Below are 20,860 nucleotides of genomic sequence, written 5' to 3' on the forward strand. Positions count from 1 at the left end.
TAAAATGTGCCAGCCAGCCCCTGTGCATGGCTACGATTGTATTTGCAACCGTGCATGTAGGGAGAATTCCAATCACCTGCGCCAACAGTGTATACTCTACTGCCATAATAAAACTAGGGTTACCACCTTTGTTTTGAGAGATCCCTTACAGTCGCCCACCCAAAGACCACCTCTTTCCTGCCTTTTCATTTTTTTTTTTTTAATATTTGCTAATATTCTATTCTTGATTTAGCACACCGTAATGCCACTTACACATGCTGCCACACATCGTAATGCCCATTACATGTTATGCCACACACCGCGATGGCCATTGCACATTGTCACACACCGTGATGCCCACTAAGTTACATACCATAATGCCTATTACACATATTGCCACACACTGTGATGCCCATTAAATATTATGCAACACACCGTGATGGCCATTACATATTATAAGACACACCGCAATGGCTATTACATATTATGCCACATTAGTACCGCTTACCTGCATGTTAATTGCTAGGGGTTACTTGATCAATGCCAGCATCTTCATGCTTGATGCCGTGGGGTAGTAAAGTGCTTGTGACCAAGGGGGAGTTACGTGTATACATTACCGCCATAAAAAAGAATTTGGTGGCCAGTGGCGGCGGTAACGTATACTGGGGGTTATTCACGTTTCTTCGGTGGTGCTGCGCATGTACAGAAGTATGGTGTGTGCACCCACGGCTGCCTCATTACCATATGAGAATGCCCAGCATTCCATGGGCGTTCCCATGAGATCTCCCCCCGTTCTGTGCATTCCCATGAGACGCTGGGCGTTCTCATGGTAATGAGGCCGACACAAGAGCGGGGGCGGGCAGCTGACATCACCGGATGTCAGCTGCCCGCCCATATCCGTGCCAGCGTGCACGCATATGAAAGTGACTTAAAAGTCACTAATATGTGTGTACCTTCCACATCTTTCGATGGTCGCCGACCATCGAAAGATGTGGGCAGTTACCCTCAGCATACGAATGGATGTTTATGCTAAACATCCATTTGCAGCCTGTGCGGGCGAACCCGCACTTCGAGGGGGGCGCTGGTGGGCGTTAATTCGCCGCGCGGGGTTTGGTGGACTAGCAAGGCAGCCTTGCGAATCAACCAGAATAACCCCCACTGTACATTGCTGGCCTGCATGGCAATGTATACATTGCCGCCATAAAAATAATACATTGGTGGTGGTGCCAGTGTTATATACCGTATATATTACTGGATTATAAATATGCATTGGTGCTCAGTGGTGACAGTAATATATACATTGCTGGCATGTGCCAGCAATGTATATATTACTGGCTTATATATATACATTGGTGCCCAGTGGTACCAGTAATATATAGGTTGCTGGCATGTGCCAGCAATCTATATATTACTGCCTTAAAAAACACATTGGTGGCCAGTGGCTTATATAAACACATTGGTGGCCAGTGGCTTATATAAACACATTGGTGGCTTATATAAACACATTGGTGGCCAGTGGCGTTTATATGCTCCACAGTCACACTGTGGAGCAGCAGAGCAGTCAGCTGGGGGCGGGGCGTTCTGCCGGGGGCGGGGTGCTCCGCCGGGCTGCGTGTGTGTGACCTGGCCGGGGACTGGGAGACACAGAGCAGTGGCGTGGACACGGCAGCAGGTAAGTATGTGACAGGGGGCGACAGGGGTGCGATGATGGTCGGCGGTGGGGGCAATGGGGGCGAGGGTGATGGGGGGGGGGGGGGGCGGTAGCGGCCGGTCAGCTGGGCTGAAAGTCTCTGATCTTTCAGCCCGGCTGCCTTACACACCTGGCGATGATGGCTCAAATATGAGCCATCATCTCCAGACATGCTGGTAAAACCAGCAGATGGCCCACTTTGCTAGCGATGATGCGGGAGCGCGCATCATCGCTAGTCGGGCATCGGTGGCCTATACACACTTGGAGACTTTAAGCTGAAACTCGCTCAAAACGGCTGTTTTGAGCGAGTTTCAGCTTAAAGTCTCCAAGTGTGTATGGGCCTTAACAGTGTAATGTGGGCTAGGAGACCTGAGGGAGATTGCTAGACTAATGAGGGAGGGAGGGAGATTGCTGCTATGTCAGGGAGTCTCCTGCAGAATGCAGGAGGGGGGGGGGTAACTATGATGTAACAGTGTAATGTGGGCTAGGAGACATGAGGGAGATTGCTAGACTAATGAGGGAGAAAGGGAGATTGCTGCTATTTCAGGGAGTCTTCTGCAGCGTACCTCGCTCACCTCTAGAGGAGGTACGGGAGAACGCATAGAGGTATCTTTTTGATGAAACGGTGGAAAAAAAGGGAGGTGTACCTCATTTGCACTAGATGAGGCTGTACCCCCACATGTAATGGTTTCTTCACACCTGAATCATTGCTTTGGTAGTCTTTCTGGGCTTAGCTCGCTTACCTTTAAAGATGGATGAGAGGCTTCTGGACACTGGTCATATGTATGAAGGCTTTATAAAACTTTGTGCTATTTTTTTTTATTTGTTTTGAACTTCATTTTGGATTTTTGTATATACCTTTTATCATTTTGGATTACGTGTACTGTTGCAGGATGTTGTTCACCGAATGGACATGGTCCAATTCTACTTACCTTTGGCTGCAGGAATGCCCTTTTGTTAAGAAATAGTCTCAGAGTTTTTTTACTTGATTTGGAGGCAGTATAGAGTTTGTTTTGGCCTCCAGAGGGGAACCAAAGAAACCTTGATGACAGGTATTCAATGCTGTTTGCGAGTGGTGACAGCGAGCAGGTCTTCCTGCTCGCTGTCACCACTCACCCTGACAGCATTCAACACAGCTTCCGCATCCGCCAATTCCCCCTCGCTCCGTTTTTTGAGCGAGGGGGAATTGGCGGATGCGGCTCCAGAAGCAGCGAGACCCGCAGCTAAAAACTGCGAGTTTTCTGCAGCAGCCGCGGGTCTCGCTGTTTTGGGGAATTCTCGCCGTCCTGTGACGGTGAGGATTTCCCCAGAGCGTTGAATAGAGCGAGTGGCCGGCGCGGGGGTTAAACAGCGAGGATCGCTGATTTTCTGCAATCCTCGCTGTTTAACCCCCTCGCCGGCCGCTCGCTGCGGCATTGAATACCCCACAATGAGCTTCATGTTGTCACATATTGGCCCTTATTCAGATCTGATCGCAGTACAAATTTGTTCTCAAAATGAACAAAACCATGCTGCACTGCAGGTGGGGCAGATGTAATATGTGCAGGGAGAATTACATTTGGTGGAGTGTGTTGAAACTGAAATCTAAATTGCAGTGTGATAATAATGCAGCCAGTATTTACCCTGCACAGAAACAAAATAACTCACCCAAATGTAACTCTCTCTGCACATGTTACATCTGCCCCACCTGCAGTGCACATGGTTTTGCCCATTTTGAGAACAAATTTGTACTGCGATCAGAACTGAATAAGGGCCGTTGTGTGAGTAATGGTACGCAGCATTAACCCCTGAGTTGCACACTGGCTTTTTGCACAGCAGAAAAGGTTGAAATGATAGAAAGCAAAGAAAATGCTACGGGCAGGGGTTTAACTGCACGTATTGTGAGTGGGGTATGCCACACCTATTGTGCCTCTATACATGTATGATTAAATCAAAGAAACCATAAAAAAGTACGCCTCCCTTTTTTTTCCACCGTTTCATCAAAAAGATACCTCTATGCCAGTGGTTTTCAACCTCGGTCCCCAGGACCCCCCAACAGTTCAAGTTTTCCAGGTCTCCACACAGAATCACAGGTGACATAATTAGCTCCACCTGTGGATCTTTTAAAATGTGTCAGTCAGTAATGAATGCACCTGCCGGGTGCCCTGGAAAACGTGAACTGTTGGTAGGTCCTGAGGACCGAGGTTGAGAACCTCTGCTCTATGCATTCTCCCGTCCCTCCTCTAGCAGTGAGTGAGGTACGCTGCTAGAGAACATCGATTAAATTTTCAGCGATTGATTGATTTATTCATTTTCACTTCTAACAAGGTATCCACAATGAAAGTTTTACACAATTGTTATTTATGTTTTTCCACATATTTTGACTAAATCATCGCTTCACTGGAACAGTAAAAAGTCGTCCACTTGGATATAATGTACCTACCCACCGACTAAAGAACTTTGACCGCAGGATTCATAACCTTACTAAAGGAACATATTATGACCTTTTTTGAGTTTATACACATGTACTTATCATAAGTGATGTTAGGCCATAACTGACTGTAGGTCAGTCCCAGGCCCCAAAATTTCTAGTGGCGGCACTGTGGGTAGATAGTTCTCCAGGCAGCAGGGTTTGGTGGACTCGCAAGGCTGCAAATTCACAGCCTTGCGAATCATCCAGAATAACCACTGTCCACATTATGGGGGACATTTACCAAAATGGATTCGTAGAAAAAAGGTGTATTCGTAGGGAGAAATACACCTTTTTTTTTACGAATTTGTATTTTCGGGATTTACAATCCCAAAAATACAACAATTCGTAGTCCTAAAGATGGAACATTCGTATTTGTATTTACAAATATGAATGTCTACACCATCGATAGAATACGACAGAAATCACCATTCAAAAGAATGGTGGTTCCTGATGTACTAAGCAGCCGTACTGATAATACGGCTGCTAAGTGGTGTAAAACACCAACGCAAATACGACAGGAAAATACACCTTGCCTTCCCTGTCGTATTTGCTTTAAGCCTGCACGGATCAGTCAGATCCGTGCAGGCTTCAGTGTAAAAAAAATAGAAATATTAAATAAATAAATAAAAAAACCAGCGTGGGGTCCCCCCCACAGCCGTAACCAGCACCAGGCTGAAGGAGCCGGGGCCGGTAATTAAAAATCAGGGAACCCGACAAATAGGGGTTCCCCGATTTTTAACAACCAGCCCCAGGCTTCAGGTCCGGGGCTGGTTCCCAAAATACGGGGGACAAAATGACTAAGGGTCCCCCGTATCTTAAGAACCAGCCCCAGGCCAAACCAGCCAGCAGGGTAATGCCACAGCCGGGGGACACTTATGATATAAGGTCCCGCGGCCAAAACATTAACCCCCTGACCGGTCAGCCTGGCCATTTGCCCTGGGGGAGTGGGGACCCCCCCAAAGAAGGGGTCCCCCCCCCTCCAGGACTTACCTGACCAGGCTGAAGCCTGGTACTGTCCCCAATGCCCCTGGGCGGTGGGCATCGAGCTGATAGTGGTGTAAAAAAAAGATTAAACTATTGTTTTTTACTGTGGCACTACAAGTGCCAGCAAGCCTCCCCAGCAAGCTGGGACTTGGAGAACCACAAGTCCCAGCCTGCTGGGCATTAAAGGGCACGCTGGCACTTGTAGTTCCACAGTTAAAAAAATAGTACACAAAACACACTGACACACGTTTAAAATAAAACTTTAATACATACAAAGCCCACACATACTAATACTTACCTATCTTCTTTCCGTAGGTAGCCCTGGTCCTGTGTCGTCTTCTGCTCCTGTGTCGTCTTCTGCCTCCATGTCGACGTCGCTGTCCATATCGGCGATGGCGTCCCCGTCCGGATCCGACGAAATCCATGTGGAAGCTGTGGAAGAAAACCATACTCACCTGTCCCAGCGCGACGTAGTCCAGGTAAGGGTCTTGGCAAAAAAACAAACCGACACGCGAATCCAGCTGAACAGCAGGGAGCCGCACGGTGTTTGTGTACATCGTGCGGCTCCGCCTCCCGAATGCCGCTATTGGCCGCCTTGCGGCCTAGCGGCTCCTGATTGGCCGCAAGGCGGCCAATAGCGGCATTCGGGAGGCGGAGCCGCACGATGTACACAAACACCGTGCGGCTCCCTGCTGTCCGGCTGGATTCGCGTGTCGGTTTGTTTTTTTGCCAAGACCCTTACCTGGACTACGTCGCGCTGGGACAGGTGAGTATGGTTTCCTTCCACAGCTTCCACATGGATTTTGTCGGATCCGGATGGGGACGCCATCGCCGACATGGACAGCGACGTCGACATGGAGGCAGAAGACGACACAGGAGCAGAAGACGACACAGGACCAGGGCTACCTACGGAAAGAAGATAGGTAAGTATTAGTATGTGTGGGCTTTGTATGTATTAAAGTTTTATTTTAAACGTGTGTCAGTGTGTTTTGTGTACTATTTTTTTAACTGTGGAACTACAAGTGCCAGCGGGCCCTTTAATGCCCAGCAGGCTGGGACTTGTGGTTCTCCAAGTCCCAGCTTGCTGGGGAGGCTTGCTGGCACTTGTAGTGCCACAGTAAAAAACAATAGTTTAATCTATTTTTTACACCACTATCAGCCCGATGCCCACCGCCCAGGGGCATCGGGGACAGTACCAGGCTTCAGCCTGGTCAGGTAAGTCCTGGAGGGGGGGGACCCCTTCATTGGGGGGGTCCCCACTCCCCCAGGGCCCCTGGCCAGGCTGACTGGTCAGGGGGTTAATGTTTTGGCCGCGGGACCTTATATCATAAGTGTCCCCCGGCTGTGGCATTACCCTGCTGGCTGGTTTGGCCTGGGGCTGGTTCTTAAAATACGGGGGACCCCTAGTCATTTTGTCCCCCGTATTTTGGGAACCAGCCCCGGACCTGGGGCTGGTTGTTAAAAATCGGGGAACCCCTATTTGTCGGGTTCCCTGATTTTTAATTACCGGCCCCGGCTCCTTCAGCCTGGTGCTGGTTACAGCTGTGGGGGGGACCCCACGCTGTTTTTTTTATTTATTTATTTAATTTTTCTATTTTTTTTTTACACCTTGCAGCCTGCACGGATCTGACTGATCCGTGCAGACTGCCTGTACGAATTCGTATTAGCGGCCGTATATATGTGCCGCTAATACGAATCATTACACCATCGGAGGGTTACAAAGCAGTCCTATCTGACTGCTTTGTAATTTCCCCTCCGGAACACGACTTTGCATACGACTTAAACAGTCGTATGCAGTCGGAGGGGAAATACCAATATGAAAAACTAGGTTTTTCATATTGGTAAATTTCCCCCTATTTGTCAGTCTAAAATGGTGCCATTTTGAGTCAGAGTTTCTACACACCAGAAGAACCGTGATTGTGTAATAATTTCCTTGAAATCATATTGTGGGGTACATACCAGGACGATATGACCCAAAACGAGCCAATTGAGATACAATCTCGACCGATTGTATGTAAATCGTCCATGTTTTGGGCCATTTCGCTGCACTTTTGATGCGATTCCGATGCGCGGTCCCGCGGGTCGTTAGGTCTTTTCTGAGATCCTACCTACAGCAGATAGGATCTCAGAAACGACCATTGAAGTGGGTGCGGGTTGCAATCGGATCGCGATCACATCAGGGGCTTTTTCTGTGCCGGTCGGCGGCTCCATCAGCATCGTGCTGCTGTGTACCCAGCATATGATAGTTGCACAATCTGTTGGAGCACACGAACCGCAGATAATCTGTTCATGATTTGTACCCAATCCAATGTAGATGGACACATTTTTAGTGCAGCAGGTGAAATCTCCAAAGTGACCAAATGATGCGCATCGGATCACAATCCCATTGAAAACATGCCCAATTCATACATTGTTATATACAATCGGTCAAAATCACATCGAAATTGGGGGAATTGATCCCAAATCTTTCTGGTGTGTACCCAGCATTAGATTAGGGATTTTCAACCTTTTTTAACTCGCAGCGCACAGACAAGATTCTCAAATTGCCAAGGCACACCAAGTCCCCACAGGAAAACACACACACACAAAGGCCCTTATTCTGGTTTGTTTGCAGCGACCACTTGTTCGCACGGGACTGATGTTTTGCACATACGCAGCAGCATTGCTGCGCATGTGTATACGCTGGGTGCATGCGAACTCTGCAAAAAGTCTATTCGCCGGTTGCAGGCACCCAGACTTGTGAGCGGGGAGTGGAGAGGGGCGTGTGGTGACAGGCTGGGCCACTAGCATATGTTAGGCTTTCCCATGAAAACTCTGGGTGGGGAAAGTTCCCACTGGCATGCGAATGGAGGTTCATGTAAACATCCATTCGTGGCGCCGGCTAACCATTCGCAAGGCGGGGTTAGGGTGACTCGCAAGAATGCAAATTTACATCCGAGTGAGTCAACCAGAATAACGGACAAAATGCCAAGGCACACCATCAAGTCCCCACAGGAGAACACACACACACACACTAATTAAACAAGCACAATGACCCCCACTTTAGTTAATCAAAAACTGCCCTGCACAGTAACCCAAATACGATGGACTCCATTATATCTAAAGACCGTGCTCCTCTACAGAACATGGTAAGAAATAAGGCCCATATTGCACTGTGAGTAGAGGGCAGTACTAAGCAAGCGGGTAAGGGGGCAAGCGTGAGGGAGGGCAGGAGGGGGGCACACACACTGGGGGGCTATTTACTTGTGTTGAGATTTTTGTTACCGTAGACCATTTTTTAGGTGTCAACATCGACCATATAGTGGTAGACCTAATGACTATCGACCTAGACACTGTCGACCATTTATACCACACGTAACGACAAGGACACAATGACCCGCCAATCTAATATGGCATTAGCAGCTTTAAGCAGCAGAAGTGGCAATGTCCCTATGGCAAGAATGCTTTTGTACACCCGACCTCATCAGAGAAGCTTTGCCCACTTCAGGACACCCCCGGAGGGGTATAAAGAGTTAGAAATCATTATAAGGCTCAGTTTCAGCCCTGCCCCAATCCGCTGCCGTGACATGATTTGTGACATCATATAGCGGAGAGTGATGTCATGATGATATGAATCAGGGTGATGGTGGTGATTATGGTCGGGCACAACAATGCTCCAGCCCAATCTTACCCCTATAGGGACACCTATTGTATACTCATGTGAGCGGACTAAGGGCGAGAGAATGTGCGGACTACAACAGATAGCCGCCCCAGGTCACATGACTGGTATTATTGTATATACAGTATACAACACATTTCTCTTACATATACCCAAGCTTCAAATTAAAAGCCAACAAGGACAGATGTTACATGAGTCAGAGGTCTTGGACGGCAACCAGGCGCCAGCATGACTGGTATTTATGAATGTTTGTGGAAGAGGTTTCTTTCGGGGATGAATTCCACAACCCGGACAGTGGTTGTCCTTTATCTTGTACAATAAAAGGGCAACCATGCTGCTCCTTCACTCTAAGGGGGGTATTCAGGTGTTGTGTTTCCCTGCGGCCACTCGTTGGTACCCAACAAATCATTCCAAAAATTGCTCCGTACGGACGCGACAGCCGCCTGCCCTGACATTACTGTTACATGCTGGTAACTAGTATAAAATAATGATATGGAACTGAGGGGTAGATGTATGAAGCAGTGATAAGGGAGGGGAAGGGATAAAGTGCCTGGAACTTTATCACCGGCCAATCAGCTCCTAACTGTTCCTTTTAAAACCCAGCCTGTATCCTAACAGTCAGGAGATGATTAGCTGGTGATAAAGTTCCAGGCACATTATCACTTCTCCTCCCTTATCACTGCTTCATACATCTACCCCTCAGACGTGCCCGGCTCTCGTGTTGTCCTTTTGCAGGTTTGACTAACCGGGGATTCCAGGCCGGAGCGCTCGAGCCGCTCATTAGATATTCATATATTCACTGCATCCGATCATTACATATGCACGATCGGGTGCAGTGAATACTGGGTCCCCCGCTGGCTATAGGGGGGGGCAGCCTGTGCTGCCTGAGTCCCGGGGGGGCCCCCTACCCTCCACATATGTTCTGGGGCATCCAGGGAGACTTTAATCTCCCTGGATGCCACCGTCCCACGGCTCCCTGTCAGCTCCCTGCCGCGGACGCTCGTCCGCTGCAGGGGTTAAGACTCGCCGCGAGTGGCGGCGAGTCTTAAATACATTGAATAGTGGGAGCAGGAGGCTCCGGAACAGGGAGAGTGCATGGCGAGAGAAAAAATCTCTCGCCATGCACAGAGAATTTTCGTCATTGAATACTGCCCCAGGAGTGAAAGGTGTAAAGTGTCTAGGTAGCCAGTCAATGGGCCGACAACCCTTTTCAGGTTTCGAACCATTGCCTGTCTACCAATAGTGGTCGACCTATCAACCAGACCAAAGCTGGCCAGCTTTCGCCACCTGTGCTTGGTCCTCCAAAATAAAAATGTATCATAAAATTCATATCCAAAGATACAAGTTAAAAGAAAAAGGGAAAAGTAACAAAACAAATAAATATCATTATAAAAAAAATTCTAACATTAAACAAAAAAGTTTCCAAATATATTTTATGAAAGTAGAACACAAAACAAATTTACACTAATGAAAGAATACTGCAACAATCCTCTACTGCGCTGTACCCAGGCACATATACTACTGCTCTCTCCCAAACCAGGCACATATACTACCACTCTCTCCCGATGTAACCCAGGCACATATACTACTGCTCTCTCCCAACCCAGGCACATATACTACCACTCTCTCCTGGTGTAACTCAGGCACATATACTACCACTCTCTCCCAATGTAACCCAGGCACATATACTACTGCTCTCTCCCAACCCAGGCACATATACTACCACTCTCTACCGGTGTAACCCAGGCACATATACTACTGCTCTCTCCCGATGTAACCCAGGCACATATACTACTGCTCTCTCCCAACCCAGGCCCATATACTACCACTCTCTCCCGGTGTAACTCAGGCACATATACTACCACTCTCTCCCAATGTAACCCAGGCACATATACTACTGCTCTCTCCCAACCCAGGCACATATACTACCACTCTCTCCCGGTGTAACTCAGGCACATATACTACCACTCTCTCCCAATGTAACCCAGGCACATATACTACTGCTCTCTCCCAACCCAGGCACATATACTACCACTCTCTCCCGGTGTAACTCAGGCACATATACTACCACTCTCTCCCAATGTAACCCAGGCACATATACTACTGCTCTCTCCCAACCCAGGCACATATACTACCACTCTCTCCCGGTGTAACTCAGGCACATATATTACCACTCTTTCCCAACGTAAACCAGGCACATATACTACTGCTCTCTCCCAACCCAGGCGCATATACTACTGCTCTCTCCCAACCCAGACACATATACTACCATTCTCTCCTGGTGTAACCCAGGCACCTATACTACCGCTCTCTCCCGCTGTAACCCAGGCAGATATACTACTGCTCTCTCCTGCTGTAACCGAGGCACATATACTACTGCTCTCCCAACCCGGCACATATACTACTGCTCTCTCCCGGTGTAACCCAGGCACATATACTACCATTTTCTCCTGCTGTAACCCAGGCACATATTCTACTGCTCTCTCCCAACCCAGGTGCATATACTACTGCTCTCTCCCACTTTAACCCAAGCATATATACTACCACTCTCTCTCCTGCTGTAACCCAGGCACATATACTACCGCTCTCTCCTGCTGTAACCCAGGCACATATACTACCGCTCTCTCCCGGTGTAACCCAGGCACATATACTACCGCTTTCTCCCGCTGTAACCCCGGCACATATACTACTGCTCTCTCCCAAACCAGGAACATATACTACCACTCTCTCCCGGTGTAACTCAGGCACATATACTACCACTCTCTCCCGTTGTAACCCAGGCACATATACTACTGCTCTCTCGCAACCCAGGCACATATACTACTGCTCTCTCCCAACCCAGGCACATATACTACCACTCTCTCCCGGTGTAACTCAGGCACATATACTACCACTCTCTCCCAATGTAACCCAGGCACATATACTACTGCTCTCTCCCAACCCAGGCACATATACTACCACTCTCTCCCGGTGTAACTCAGGCACATATACTACCACTCTCTCCCGATGTAACCCAGGCACATATAGTACTGCTCTCTCCCAACCCAGGCACATATACTACCGTTCTCTCCTGGTGTAACCCAGGCACCTATACTACCGCTCTCTCCCGATGTAACCCAGGCAGATATACTACTGCTCTCTCCTGCTGTAACCAAGGCACATATACTACTGCTCTCCCAACCCGGCGCATATACTACTGCTCTCTCCCGGTGTAACCCAGGCACATATACTACCGTTCTCTCCTGCTGTAACCCAGGCACATATTCTACTGCTCTCTCCCAACCCAGGTGCATATACTACTGCTGTCTCCCACTTTAACCCAAGCATATATACTACCGCTCTCTCTCCTGCTGTAACCCAGGCACATATACTACCGCTTTCTCCCGCTGTAACCCAGGCACATATACTACTGCTCTCTCCCGCTGTAACCCAGGAGCAAATACTACTGCTCTCTCCTGGTGTAACCCAGGCGCATATACTACCGACGTTTCATGGTGTAACCCAGGCGCATATACTACTGCTCTCTCCCACTGTAACCCAGGCGCATATACTACCGCTCTCTCCCACTGTAACCCAGACACATATACTTATGCTCTCTCCTGCTGTAACCCAGGTGCATATACTACCACTCTATCCCACTGTAACCCACCCGCATATACTACCGCTCTCTCCTGCTGTAACCCAGGCACATATACTACCGCTCTCTCCCGGTGTAACCCAGGCACATATACTACTGCTCTCTCCCGATGTAACCCAGGCACATATACTACTGCTCTCTGCCAGTGTAACCCAGTCACATACTGTATACTACTGCTCTTTCCCAGTGTAATCCAGGCAATATTTTACCTCCTCATGGATGGACTATTTCAAAATTCAGGCGGGTGGGAGCATCAGGGCCACAAACCCCCACCCTTTGATCTTGGGAAGAGGAACCCATTAGTGCAGCTGTAACTCATAATCCATGAAAAAAAGACACATTAGAAATAGAGTAATGACAAAACACTGATATTTTTTTTTAGTCAGTTATTTGTGGACTGTAAATTGCCTTTCAGTAAGATATATCTTTCTCTGTTACTTGCAGTCATGGCTGAGGAACCACCGGTGTCTAAAAGCCTTGATAAGCCTCCTGAAAGTTCTGCACTAAACGACCTCTTCAAAAAGATTAAAGAAGCAGGTCTCGATCCACAAAAATGGCTGAAGGTCTTCAGCAACATTGGAGTGAAAAATGTTCACAGCTTGCAGTGCATGGGAGTTAAGGATTACAAAACAATCAAAAAACATGCAAATTGGCCTTGGGAAGAAGAAGCGCTCAGAAAACTGCTCAACTTACCAGATCCCCAGGATTCCTTGAAGAAGACAAACGAAGAACGAACCAATCAAAAATCAGAAAACCAAGTAAAAGCCATTAAAGATTTGCAAGAAACTAGAAAAAAGTTGATGGAGACCAAAATCTGCCTTGATAAGGAAGAAGAGTCCAAAGCAGAAGCCCTACAGAAATCCAAGAGTTTGTGCGATGGATCATCCTGGCCTTTGGAGCCTCTGCAGGGACAAATGGAAAAATTGCACAAGGGACTGATTGTGAAGGATTCCGAACATTCCAGTGTTACTAACTTGTCTGCTGAAAATATTCTTCTCAATGCCTCAGGAGGTCTTGCCTTGGAAGGAATATACTTGACAAAGTATCAGGAAGATATTCTAGAGAAACGTGAGCAGCTTCTCTCTGTCCCAAAGGATATATTACTCACCAACTCTAGACAGAGCCCTGTGCTTCAACAAAAAGACTTCTCATCTTCTGAAGCAGAGTTATCATTCCACACGTCAATGGACAAGTTGGGTTTTAGTTTTGCCACTGCAGCTGAAGGTGGTTTTGGAGGTTTTCACGCTGAAGCCAGTTTGGGCTACAGCACCAGTAACTTCTCAAAACAAAAGCAAAGGTCCCACACTGAGCGTACCTATATTTCCACTACCAAATACAATTATATTCCACAGGCCTCCTGCTACATTACAAAAGAACAGCTCCGTCTTTCCACTGCAGCTCTTAATGAGCTTAAGACCATTGAAGATCCTGAAGAACATTGTAATATGGCAGAAAAACCAAACATTTTACGGGAGCGATGTGAAAATTTCTTCCGTCGATATGGCTCACATGCCATTCAAGGACCACTTCAATTTGGTGGTATATTCTGGTGGACAGCTACTTCCCAGGGATTTAAACAAGAGATGTTTGAGGAAATTAAAAAAGAGAACTCAAAAGCATTGAATGCTGCAGTGGATATAAGTTACTCTGGTCTTTGGTCTGCCTCTGGTAGTGTAGATGTTTCAAAAACAGAGACAAAAGAATCATGTAAAAAAGAAAATAAGAAAACGTTTGAGACAGATATTCAACTCCATGTGACAAAAACTGGAGGTCCGCTGACTGTGGATTCCCTCGCGGAATGGAAATCAGGGCTTGATGCCAGCAATAAGACCTGGAATGTTATTGATCGAGGCTCTTGCCTTATTCCTGTGTGGGAAATAATACTTTTTGGCCACAAGGACAATTTTAAAAATGTTTACCAAGTAGCACAAAATCTAAAAGACATTTATGGTGCCATCACCAGTCAACAACTTAGCTTGACAATTGGGGAAAATGTCTCAACTGCCATTTATGAAGCCAATGTATTTCTTTCTGGATTACATTCTTGGGAGGTAGCCCAAGAAAAGCTAAGCAAATTAATTCAGTTTAGACAGTATCTTAATGAAAAGACTGGAAACTTCAATGTTTGGTTAAATGTTTGCCTTCCTCATAAGGAACTACAAGTTTTTTTAGAAAAAGTTATGGAATTTTACAAACATACCAAATCAGATCAATCTCTCATTGTTGGTCAATTGAAACTTCTTCTTCAAGATTTCACATACTCAAGTGAAAATGTAGATTCATATTTTCCTATATATAAGTTGTTGTATCCATCAAAGAAAGAGCAAGAAATCAATATATCTAATGTTTCAACCTTCATTAATTTTATATCCCAGGCACAACAGGATCTACTACAGCTTCGTACAACTCTTGACTCTGATGACGATGCTCTAAAAGCACAAGTCAAATTCACTGTCATCATTCAATCTTATGTTAGTTCTTTTTTGAAAACTTTGAGACACATGGAACAAAAAGAGGAAGAACTTCTGGTGCTTTGTGCTGCAAGCAGTGTGGGTTACACTGTGCAGGACAACTATTTCCGCTATCGTCTTGGTTGGGAGGAAGTCAACTTCATGGTGGAAGAGATTAATTCTTTATTTAAAGAGTATACGAAGCTCAGAGATCTCCAAGCCTATAAAGTCCAAGCTTTTATATTGGCAGCAGGATTGACATCAGGGGACAAGAGGTGGCCAATGTCCACTGATCAGAAGAAGGAACTTTTGCAGCTCATGTTAGAAAAGATGAAAGGTTCTCTTGAAGAGGAGATTCAGAATATTTTGGTAAATTACAGTGGATTTAGTGATTTACAGTCTTTGCTTAAGGATTTAAAAAGCTTAATATCAGGATACTATAAAATCAGCATTAAAGTAAATTCAGAAAACCTGGCAAAAGAAATAAAAGCTGTGTGTGAAGTAACCAACCCACCACCAACAAACGAATCTGAAGCCCAGGTGACCATCACCAGTGAAAGTGATGCAATGAGTTTGAACCAAGATGTTCTCAAACTGATGGTAAGACTAGGACTAGATCAGCACTTCCCTAAAGGTCTGAACAGGAGACACTTCCATGTGGTCCACACATCTTTACTAAATCAAACCGAAAAAGAGAGTGATCTCCCTCTGCAGTTTATGCAAATGTTGATGAGATTAGACTATCGCTTCAGATACCTGGTTTGCAAAACCGATAGTAACACCAGCCACTCTGAAGATCTATGTTCACCTGAGAATGAAACCAGCTCATTTGAAACCATAGAGGACTTGCTCAAGTATTGTTCTGAAACAGAGAGCAACACCGTTTCAACAACAAAGGAGACTATACACCCTGTGGACCTCTTGATGGCCATCTATCACTGTTCAGATGATTTCATGAGACAATACACTTTTACTAAGCTGTCTACATGCCAGTTTGCACTGCCCTTAATAGTACCAAGGCCTTATGACGCAGGAATAGAACTGCCGCTGTGGGCATTTAGACAGATTCAAAAAAGTATTTTAGACACTGAAACAAGAAGACATGAAGAAAAGCTTATCAGTCAAACTGATGTTCCAGTAGTCTGCTTCACCAGATTGGGGACTTCTCCATTCTCAAAGTCACAAATTCTGAACAACTTGTTGAGTAAGCACAGCCATGACATCTTCTTCCATAGGAACTGTGAAGGAAGCATAAAAACTCGTATACTGATGGATGGGATGGCTGAAATCTTCTGGTTTTGCCCTAGTGGAAAGGATACTGACCAATTTGAAAAGTGCACTGCTTTTGTCAATCTTCGGGGGGATGCCCGGGAACATAAGACACAAGCCGCCTTCTTACAAAACATTTCCTCATTAAATGTAATACTCCTCTCTCAATCAACTATGACTGACTTAAGCAAAGTGATGTTAACAAAAAAACCATTAATAATACTCCTGGCAGACAAAGAAACATCTGTAAATGTACACAATGAAAACAAGCAAGTGATAATTGGTCTAAAAAATCAGAACGAAGCAAAAGTTCTGGAGGAACTAACCAAATCTCTCAGACGTTTGCTGGCTTCATCTGCCAAATCATGCAGTCTTGAAGCCTGTGCAATGATAGGAAGACAATGTGGGTTCCTGGTGGATGAAGACAGCAAGGAGTGTGTAGAAGGCAAACATCATTCTCAGATAATGATGGCCCTTTTAAAACAAAATGACCTAATGAAATCCAAGAACGAGCTCTTGCCCCTTTCAGGACACCTTTTGCACTCCTGGTGCAAAAAAGACAAAGAGCTTACACGTCTTCAGAACAAGGTGAATCAAAGCATTGAGCAACACTGTAGTATGATCGAGAGAGAAAAAACGTCAATAAGGCAGATGCAATTAGAAAAGGCAGGCCAAAATCAATTCATAAAGGATTTCATTACTAAGCTTAAATCCCTTTCCAAGACTTCAAAACTGTTCTTTTTACAGTGGTTTAAAATATTCATTGATGACCTCTCCTGTTCCCATGTCCTGAAGCTGCGAGAAGAGTACAATAGTTTATGGACCCAACTTCAATCAGAGCAACTGGAAGACAAGGAACTAGTGAAAACTTTACCAGATAAACTTGAGGACCTCTCCGTACAGATGAATGCTTATATGTTTGGTCTTGAGCATGTCCTGAGAGAAGTTGGACAAATGTATGAAGCACTGCAGGATTTGCATCATACAGATGAATGTTACTATGAGCTTCCAAAAATTGCAGCTGATATGATGCTTTCTGGGTATCCTATAGAACTTATGGACGGGGATGCTTGCTATGTTCACTTAAAATGGATAAAAGCTGTGCTACAGGAATTAATTAAGATAATAGGAGACAAGAAGTTATTTGTCCTTTCTGTACTCGGAGTCCAGAGTTCAGGAAAATCAACTCTACTCAACACAATGTTTGGCTTGCAGTTTGCCGTAAGTGCTGGGAGATGTACCCGAGGAGCTTTTATGCAACTTATTGAAATTTGTGATGACTTAAAAATTGAACTTGGTTTTGACTACATTTTGGTTATTGATACTGAAGGCTTGAGAGCCATGGAGCTATCAAGTCAATTAACATTAAATCATGATAATGAATTGGCAACTTTTGTCATTGGGGTTGGCAACATGACCTTGATCAATGTTTTCGGAGAAAACCCTGCTGAGATCAAAGACATTCTCCAAATTGCTGTCCAGGCGTATCTAAGGATGAAGCAAGTGAAGCTGTCCTCCAGTTGCCTCTTCGTTCACCAAAATGTTGGGGATTTAACTGCTCTTGATAAGAATATGGATGGACGTAGAAAACTCCAGAAAGAACTGGACAAGATGACCGCTTTGGCAGCCGAACTAGAGCTGTGTAACATTCAGTATTTCAGTGAAGTCATCCGATTTGATCCAAAACATCACATTCAGTATTTTGCTCATTTATGGGAGGGGAACCCACCCATGGCCCCCCCTAATCCTCACTATAGTGAGGATACACAGAAGGTGAAATATTCTATACTTAAGGAAGTAGACCCTCACAGCATTCTCAGCATTTCCAAATTTATCATTCGTGTAGAGGACCTTTGGTCAGCATTGAGAAATGAGAACTTTGTTTTTAGTTTCAAAAACACCCTGGAAATTTCTGCTTATAGCAAAGTTGAAAACAAATACCGTCAGCTAACTTGGGATCTGAGGCGTCACTTCCTTGAGCTCCAGGCCAAACTGAACAACAGAATCAAGAAAGGTGAAGTGACCTCTCTTTGCCAGAAGGACATTGAGAAGGAGGTGAAAGAAAAGTTTGGCGCAGTCAAGGAGGAATTTGAAAGTTTTTTCAATGAAGACATAGACAAAGAGATACTAATTCAGTGGAAAGCCAACATTGAAATTAGGTTGAACAATCTCCAGAATGAGCTGATAGAAGAAACGAAAAGGCAAGGAGCAGAACACATAAGCTTACTAAAGAGTCAGAACCAAGTGAAGCAGAGACAAACTGGGTATGAAGAAGAATTGTTCAAAAAAAGCAAACAGCTAGCACTTGACATTAAAGATGAGGGTTTACAGGAATCTGAGCTGAGGGATCATTTCAATCTCCTATGGCAAGCATGGGTTGCAGAGATAACTAGAAATGCACCACATGCAGAAGAACCAAACATTATCGTAGATGCTGAGAATGTACTGTATCAGTATTTCAAACATGAGCCTAGTATAACTTCCAAACTCAGCAATTACAATACATGGAAGTCATTTTCTCTTGACTTATCAAAGCATGTTGCAGTACAAAAAAGTTTTTTTAAGTCCTATCAGCTGAATGAATCTGATTGGAAGGGTATTCAAAAAGTGTTTGATGACCTGGTTAGGGATATAATGGGGTATCTTAAGAAAAAGCAAAGAGAAAGGGTAGATTATAGCGAAGCATACTTTCATTCCATAATAAATGATGTGATTGATAAAATAAAAAATTCCTCAAAGATGTTCAAAAAGTTCACACTGACCACGTCGTTCAAGTTCGAAGTATCACTGTACCTCTTCAGCATGGCAGTGCCGATCTTTCAATCCATGCAACAGATTTTTCGGAAAGCAAACGATCCTGTGCTTAGTCTTGAGAGCAAACGGGAAGAGTTTTTTAATTGTTTCACAATTGCTTGTCAGGGGGCCGCCTCAATCAAAACATTTGCTGACCTTCTATGTTCAAAGATACTTGACGCAATACATCTGGCGCTGTATTCCAGAACAGCCTTGGCAATTGTGGATGAGATGACTTGCAATTATCCAGCCTTCAGTGGTAATCGTTCCAAGCTTGAAACCTACATTTTGATTGACCTGGCCGAACAGGAGGACTTTGAACAATACAGACAGTATCTTCATTTCCCAGAAAATTATTTCAAAACCTTTATTGAGAAATGTGTTGTGAATTACTGTTCTAATAAAGGGTCTCATAGGCTGAGGGACTTCTTACATATTACGCTAAATCGTTTTCAGCAAGTTGTACTTTCAAGTATAGAGAACTCTATTAGATTGTTCAAAAATAAGGGTGGCAGTATGTCCGAGTGGCTTGATGACTTCTACAACAGGATTGAAGATCTTGTGACATTTTCAAGAGCAGACCTGAAGGGTATTGAGCACCAAGAAATTCAAGATATTGAGTTTGTTCAGGAAGCTATGTGTACGGCTTGGGATATTGCCGTAGAAAGTTTCAAAAAGGATTTGGAAACCACCAATTTTGACTGTTTTGAGAAGAAGCCTCATGAAATATTGGTCGAACAGCTGTGTGGTTGCTGGGAGCAGTGTCCCTTCTGTGGGGCTATTTGTACCAACACCATACCTTGCCACGATGGCGACCACTCCGTACCTTTCCATCGTCCCCAGGCAATAACTGGCATCCCGTGGATCCATTCCAATGAATTTGTTCTTGATATATGTTCTAACCTTGTTAGCTCTATGGATTGTCTGGTTCTAGACAACAACATTCAAATCCTTTATAAACATTACAGACAAATTGGACCCAATTATGCCAACTGGAGCATCACCCCAGATGCCTCCTTTCAGCCCTACTGGAAGTGGTACGTGAGCCACTTTCGAAGTAACCTGGAAAATGACTATATGTTAAAATTTGAAAAGAGAGGGGAAATTCCAGCTGAGTGGGGGAAAATCACTAAACAGGAGGTGATCGCTAAGCTGAAAGAACAAGTTTGAATTAACTTCTAAAGGCGTGAATGTAAAACCAGAACTTGTCCAGGTTTATGTAGATCTGACTCTCTCATTGCCGTTAAACGCTGGAGAAATGTAATAGAATTTCTGACCCAAAAATAAATGAATTCACCTGTGCAGGATTGCAGTTGAGAACCCCTGATCTAGACTATGTGCCTAATTCAGATCTGATCGCAGGACAAAATTGTTCTCAAAATGGATAAAACTATGCTGCAATGCAGGTGGGGCAGATGTAACGTGCAGAGAGAAATGTTATTTCTGTGTAGAGTAAATACTGGCTGCTTTATTTTAACATTGCAATTAAGATTTCAGTTTGAACACACCCCACCCAAATCTAAAGGTGTCTACACACTGGCTGATATATCAATACACCATCGGTCAGTGTGTACAAGTGATATATCTGTGAACGTCGTCGTTCACAGATATATCGCGTCTGCTCTGCAACAACTGATGCCCGATATATCTAGAGATATATTGTTGCAACTTGCTGTGTGTGCGGGCCATCTACCTACTGCTTGCACAGCCACACCAGGGGTCGCCGGTGATTGAAAGCTTATTGGGCGAGCACGTGCAAATGCGCCCACCCACTTGTGATGACAGATCGGGCAGTGTGAATGGAGAACACTCTGCCCGATCTGTCTGTAGATATATCTATTAATGTGTACCCAGCTTTACTCTCTCTGCACATGTTTCATCTGCCCCACCTGCAGTGCAGCATGGTTTTGTCCATTTTAAGAACAAATATGTCCTGCGATCAAGTCTG

The 20,860-nt window shown here is 45.2% G+C and overlaps 1 protein-coding gene across 1 annotated transcript in view; it reads left to right on the plus strand.

Annotated features, from left to right (window-relative positions):
• Positions 1 to 20,271, plus strand: part of LOC146049699 (interferon-induced very large GTPase 1-like) — a 38,871-nt gene extending 18,600 nt beyond the window's left edge. Inside the window, exon 2 of the mRNA XM_083166280.1 lies at positions 12,845 to 20,271. Within this exon, the coding sequence (XP_083022406.1) occupies positions 12,847 to 20,082 (7,236 nt within the window). The 5' untranslated portion in view covers positions 12,845 to 12,846 and the 3' untranslated portion in view covers positions 20,083 to 20,271. The remainder of the gene's footprint in view (positions 1 to 12,844) is intronic.
• Positions 20,272 to 20,860: the final 589 nt, after the last annotated feature.

Source organism: Crinia signifera, chromosome 12 (genome assembly GCF_055691185.1).
Source record: "Crinia signifera chromosome 12, ASM5569118v1, whole genome shotgun sequence".
Lineage (NCBI taxonomy): Eukaryota > Metazoa > Chordata > Amphibia > Anura > Myobatrachidae > Crinia > Crinia signifera.